This window comes from Gymnoscopelus microlampas (genome assembly GCF_963454915.1).
Source record: "Gymnoscopelus microlampas genome assembly, chromosome: 17".
Taxonomy (NCBI): Eukaryota; Metazoa; Chordata; class Actinopteri; order Myctophiformes; family Myctophidae; genus Gymnoscopelus; species Gymnoscopelus microlampas.
In genome coordinates this window covers 20,407,739-20,413,823 of record NC_139954.1, presented here as the reverse complement: position 1 = coordinate 20,413,823, position 6,085 = coordinate 20,407,739, and the positions used below count along the sequence as shown (strand labels likewise).

The window sequence follows — 6,085 nt, the reverse complement described above, 5'->3', positions numbered from 1 at the left end:
ATTAAAGCCATAACATTTCTAGAACTATACTTATTGGCTATGTAAAGAAACAAAACTGTCAATTGTCAAAAACGTTTCCATGAAACCTGTTGAGTAAATTGTTGCACACAAAACATTTACACATACACAACTACAGCAATTATGGGAATTCAATTAATTCATTAATTTGAATGAGAACATTTGTGTCTCATCTGCCCCACCTCTTGGCTTCACGAGTATGTACAGTACACTCTTATTGTAACACTGGATTGACAGTCACCTGTCATCATGCCCACTGTCATGCCTCATTTATGCTCTGTCCGAAAATAACAGACCTACAAGCTCACAGCGCAAACGACACACCGCCATACGACAAATTATAAATCCGACTACTTCAGTCATTGAGCTAAAGCAGGGGTCTTCAACAGGGGGTCCCCCAAAGAGGTTTGATGTAGAGGGGGGAAAAGCAGACCAAGTGCAGAGTGAAAGGTCTAAGTGGTTAAATGTCTGAAAATGCACATTAACATGAATACAACATTAATTGACACACCACTGACAGTACTGTCAAACAAGTCTATGAAGCTATCTATGAAATTAAATCTATGAAAAAGTTTAATATGCAACACACATGTATGCAATATGTCGTGGGGGTCCCTGCTTGACCTATCTCTCAGTTAAGAGGTCTATGGCCTGAAAAACGTTGGAAGAGCCCTAAGCTACAGCCTTCAGTAGGGAAAACATGTAGGCCTATCTCACACTCCTTGGAAGATAAACCCAGATCAACAAGTCAAGTCACCTGTCTGCCTGTCTGTCACCAGCAACGGTATCGACCTTGATCACATCACACAATACACACACACAGCCTGCAGTGCACAAATAGCACGTCACTGTCACCACGCCCCCTGCTAGTTGCTGCCTGGTCTCAAATGAGAATCGGAGGGGCCGGACGATGCATTACCATAGGTCTACAATTATTAAAATGATTTCACCCATTATTATTTAGGTTATATTATGGTACAGATTGAATATTCAAACAATCATTTGGATAATTGATGTCAGCGGACCGGGTTGATGTGACATGTATGATGTCTTGTGACGCAAAACCCCCTCACATCATGTGCAAAGTGGTATCGCCCAATGTACCTAGCTATGCTAGCCAGTCGGGGATTATCATCAGAGAATGATAGAAAGACCGACGCAAGAGAAGCACAACTAGAAAAGCATAATAGTGTCACTGTGATGGTGTATAAACATCAATACTAGTATTTATTTGATAAAAATAAGCTTACTTAAACATCTACGTATTGTACATAGGTAGCACACACATTAAATCATGTCAACTCCAGCAAGAAGGCGGCTTATGAGAGATTTTAAACGGTGAGTCGGTCGATCTTTCCCAGGAATTAAATGATGCTGGTAGCGGTGTGATGTGTCAAAAACAGCTAGCGGAAGCTAAGCTAACTACTAGCTACCGCGAAGCCAGGTCTTTGGCTTGGACGAAACTTAACACCGTGTAGATAGCGTGTCGCATACCCTACATATTTGTTCGGTAGCTGCATACGTACGATTTTCAAGTTAACGTGTAGATGTTATTTTGTGGTAAACTAGTTTTATGTTTAGCGAGGTGGGCAACAAGCGGTCATTGCATTGTATTATTAGCTAGTTGGCTAAGTTCCTGTTGGCAGGCTACGGTTTAAATGGCTGTGGACAAGTATCTTGTTAACAACTTTAACTTAGTTTTGTGAAAACGAGGTTATCGCCAGTATTACTGGAAATGTTTTTGATTTGGTTAACGCCAATATTACTGGAAATGTTTATGATTTGATTTTCATTTCTTGTTTTTATTTGTGTTAAGAGGAAGCGTACACCGTCCTGTCTAGTGTGAAACAAAACGCATTTTAATATTGGCTACACTTACACAATGCATAATTGTGTCATTATGGGTCTGCAAAAGCTCCCTTTATACCACCCTGGGAATACTGATCGTGGTCTTATATCACTGTTAAGGGTGAAGTCAGAGGGTTTCATTTCATTTAGGGAGTATTAGCTTTATAGTTTTTAGTCTTCAAACTGAATTGACCAAGTAATTGAAGAAAGGTGAAATATAATAAACCTTTTAGCTAGTAAGGATTGTGGAACTCAAGACATTAGGCCCTGTTCAGACTGGCAGCCCATATCTGTTTTGTGGCCTATCCAGATTGGAGTCTCATTGTTTTTATGCAGTTTGAACCGCATAAAAACACATCGAAACTGATTTTTAGCCTTGTTCACATTCTCTATCATTGTTCAGACTGCATAAAACCAACCCGACTCCATCTGGATAGGAGGATGTCACATTTGTGCTGGATTTGGGCTGCCCTTCTGAACAGGGTCTTTGCTTGAAGTATTGAAATGATCTATTTTCAAGCAGTCTTGTTTAAAACATTAGCAATCGTTCTTCAGCCAGCCCTCCTGCTCTGACTTGAAGTTGTGCAATAGTTCGTGTGAATTAGCTGGATATGTATACTAAGGCATGGCACAAACCATGTGGGAGATTAGTTTGTAAATTTGTCAACTTTGACCTTTTGTTAGAGGTTACAATTCAGTTGTGGTGCCATGGTGTGTTATGTTGCAGTGATTTGTCTCTGAAGTAAATTAACTAATAATCAGTAAAGCAGAACTCAGTTCCGGTCCAGCCCTGCTGGATTATTAAATTCTATTTGAGTATTGTCTTTCCTTTAAGAGGTGGAAATCAAATGTCATGCCTAATGTTTCAGTTTTGAGACTCCACCGTCCAGTTCTGTCAGTTCCTCCACAGCTCAAGGATGTTGATATAATGTGGTTTCATGTCGTAGGCTACTTATTATAATTTATTGACCCCCCCCCCAGATGTATATACTTTATTGACAAAAACATCTAATTTAACTTGTAAATGTGTGTGTTCTTAAGCCACACATTTTTTTAGATTACTTATTGACTAGAGGACTGTAGCTACCATTTATAAACATTTAAAAAGTAAAACAAAACTGAACTTAAAGATCCCTTCATGGCTTAAACATTAGTGGTTGCCAATAATACAAAATATTGTAAATGCATGCACCACTTCTGCATCCTGTAAAGCAAGTGTAAAGTGAAGACCGAGCCAGTATCGAGATTCTGGACTGATGCCACAGTGGGTTTTATACTTTTTGTCATTAATGGTTCTGTAGGCTGCAAGAGGACCCTCCCGCTGGTGTCAGTGGTGCCCCATCTGAAAACAACATCATGGTGTGGAATGCTGTCATATTTGGGTAAGATGTTCATGCATTGCCACAGTGTGTACAGATGGAGATTTCCCTTTGTAATCTGTGATTGCTTCAGTGGTAATCATCTAATGAAATGCGGTCTTTGTTTGTTTTTGTATACCCCACAGTCCAGAGGGAACACCTTTTGAGGATGGTGAGTGATTTATTTATTGACATTTACAACTCCTAAAATTAGTCGAGCTCATTAGAATCCTTGTATAAATTTTACATGAACATAACCATTTACTTGCAGCATGTAAAGGTGATACACAAATACTAAACTTACTTATAAACATAGACCCTTTTAACAGTGGGTTTCCTGTTGTATACCTTATTTTTTAAAGACAAAAAAGAAAATAGTTAAGAGTGAGTGGTGCTATCTACAGAAAGAATACATTAAATTAAAGTAGTGAAGAATTAATAATAAGTGAAAGGAGATTTTTGAATAAAATAAAGTATATTTGAGTGCAAGTCCAGAGAGTGGCAAGAGTAGGCTAAATAACCAAAGATTTTTCTAAAACTAACAACTCTAAATACTAGTCACTGAGCAGAACACCAATGTCTTATAATAATGCATGCACTAAATATCACTCCTTGACCGTGGTGTCGTCTTCTCTTCTCAGGTACATTTAAACTCACAGTAGAGTTCACAGAAGAATACCCCAACAAACCCCCAACAGTACGATTTGTGTCAAAGATGTTCCATCCAAATGGTAGGGATGTTTTCATACGTTCCCTATCGGTACAATTATCATACTTATTACATGAGTGGATGCTGAATTGTTTTTCATCTAAAGTTTATGCAGATGGCAGTATATGTTTGGACATCCTTCAGAATCGCTGGAGTCCCACTTATGATGTATCCTCTATTCTTACTTCTATCCAGGTGAGTCATGGTAATACAAAAGACACAAATATATAATTAGGGCAGTGTGGAAAGCATGATTACTGTAGTCTAAAGAGTCTGTGTCAGAGAAAAGAATATTGTCTGCTCTCATACAGATGCACTGAAATTCTAATTACTGGAAAGACATCCTGTCTAATTCTGGAATGCTATCTAGCTGTCACTGTGGTTACTTGACTGATTGAAATCTTTCTAGAGGACCAGAATTTGAATCTAGACATGTGCCTCCTCATTCTGCCATATCTAAATAATGTATGAGAAATGCTAAAATAATCTTAAACAACTGTAATAGGTACAGTCACACCGAACTTTGATTCTGCCTATGCAGTGGAGTCTGCCAAATGTTTTCAATGGGAACGGAGCAGTTTGTTGCCATTTGCGGATTTCTGCAAAAAACCTCTCCGTTCCCATTGAAAAGCATTGGCAGAATCCGCTGCATAGGCAGAATAAAAATTTGGTGTGACTGCACCCTTAGAATGGTTTTAACATTGTGCCAATGGACATATTGTTGTATCATGTCTTGTCTTTTTACCCAGTCCCTGCTTGATGAACCAAACCCAAACAGTCCAGCCAACAGTCAGGCAGCACAGCTGTATCAGGAGAACAAGCGGGAGTATGAGAAACGAGTGTCGGCCATTGTAGAACAGAGCTGGAGAGACAGTTGACCACACACAATCTGGGTGACTGCTCTCTCAATACTGAGCTGTGTGTGTGCTGCAAGTTTTAGTGGAGTACCTCTAAATTTTTTGGATCCCTCACAAATTTGATTTTAAGCTTTTATGCACTTTACATTCACCTTCCCCTCATAGAAACTTTTTTTTTACCTGCTGGGAGTGTTACCCCCCCCCCTCTATAATCACCTTTTTTCAGTCTTATCAGGGGAAGTATGTGCTCAATCTTGCCTTTTGAAACATTTTGTCAGTAAGGACAATTTTGGGCGTTCAGACAAAAAAAAAATGCCTGTGTTATCTTGCTGTAATAAATCACCCAGACTGGATTTGAAATGGGAAGATGTATCAATAAGTCACAATGGGTCCTTGTCAGTCTGTACCCATGGTCTTTTCTGTCAAGCGTTTTCAAAAGCAGTTTCTCTGGACTCCTGTCTGACCACTCACCTTTCTTTAGGAGAGTTTGCAGCCTGAACATCTTGGACTACAATTGACCGTAATCCATCTCTTTAATCCATGTGTTGACTGTGTTGTGAACTCTGTTACATGCATGACAGAAAGAGTGTATTCATGTTCTGTTCTGTAATCATGTATATAAAAAACATGCATCTGAACTATGTACAGATTTTGCACTGGTTGTTCCCTGTGTCATTTTTTCCCCCCAGCACTTGTAAATAAAACAAAGTGAAATTCATCCCTATGTTAAAGGGACTCTTTTCATGTAGCAAAGTATGTCATTTAAATTAGAAATGTGCTTTATACATCAAAAATCCAGTTCCATTGCAGTGCTAATAACCACAGTGGCACAGCTGCCAAGCTGTTCTGTGATAGCTCATGACTGTCCTACATGACATTTTCCTGTGGTCTAGGACAGCTGGTTGTTGAACAATACAAAGTAACTGAAAATTGTGACCTACAGTGATGTTTCATAAACGACAAAACAGTGGTGTAAACACGAGTGTCAGTAGCACCAGATAAGATAACACTCAGTGTAACATGTGGAGTTGTTGCTTTGCTATTTTTGAATATGACAAGTGGAGCGCTGGCAACAGTGGTAGGGGGAGTGCAAGCTATTATGAGAGCCGTCCAGTAAAGGCCAGGGGATTTCTAAAGGTAAAGTCTAGTAGAGCCTAGGATCCAGAGGGGCAGGACGGTAGCTTTGACATAATGTACATCCTGTGAGAGAACAGTTGCCTGCAACTTCTCCAGATGCCTACATGTAACCTATAACGTGCAGGAACAAAGTAACTGAACAGACTAATGTAATTGTA

At 39.3% G+C, this 6,085-nt stretch overlaps 1 protein-coding gene across 1 annotated transcript; it reads left to right on the top strand.

Annotated features, from left to right (window-relative positions):
• Positions 1–1,159: 1,159 nt before the first annotated feature.
• ube2al (ubiquitin conjugating enzyme E2 A, like) lies at positions 1,160–5,446 on the top strand. The gene is made up of 6 exons (XM_084084013.1): positions 1,160–1,356; positions 3,168–3,248; positions 3,371–3,396; positions 3,866–3,955; positions 4,040–4,128; positions 4,683–5,446. The coding sequence occupies exons 1-6, from the start codon at positions 1,313–1,315 to the stop codon at positions 4,809–4,811; spliced, it is 459 nt and encodes a 152-aa protein (XP_083940139.1). The 5' UTR covers positions 1,160–1,312; the 3' UTR covers positions 4,812–5,446.
• The last annotated feature ends 639 nt before the right edge of the window (positions 5,447–6,085 follow it).

Excerpts from the sequence above, each read along its gene's own strand:
- ube2al (XM_084084013.1), top strand. The coding sequence starts at position 1,313 with ATGTCAACTCCAGCAAGAAGGCGGCTTATGAGAGATTTTAAACG. Across the intron at positions 3,249-3,370 it reads TGGAATGCTGTCATATTTGG|TCCAGAGGGAACACCTTTTG; the intron begins GTAAGATGTTCA and ends TATACCCCACAG. Across the intron at positions 3,956-4,039 it reads AAAGATGTTCCATCCAAATG|TTTATGCAGATGGCAGTATA; the intron begins GTAGGGATGTTT and ends TTTCATCTAAAG.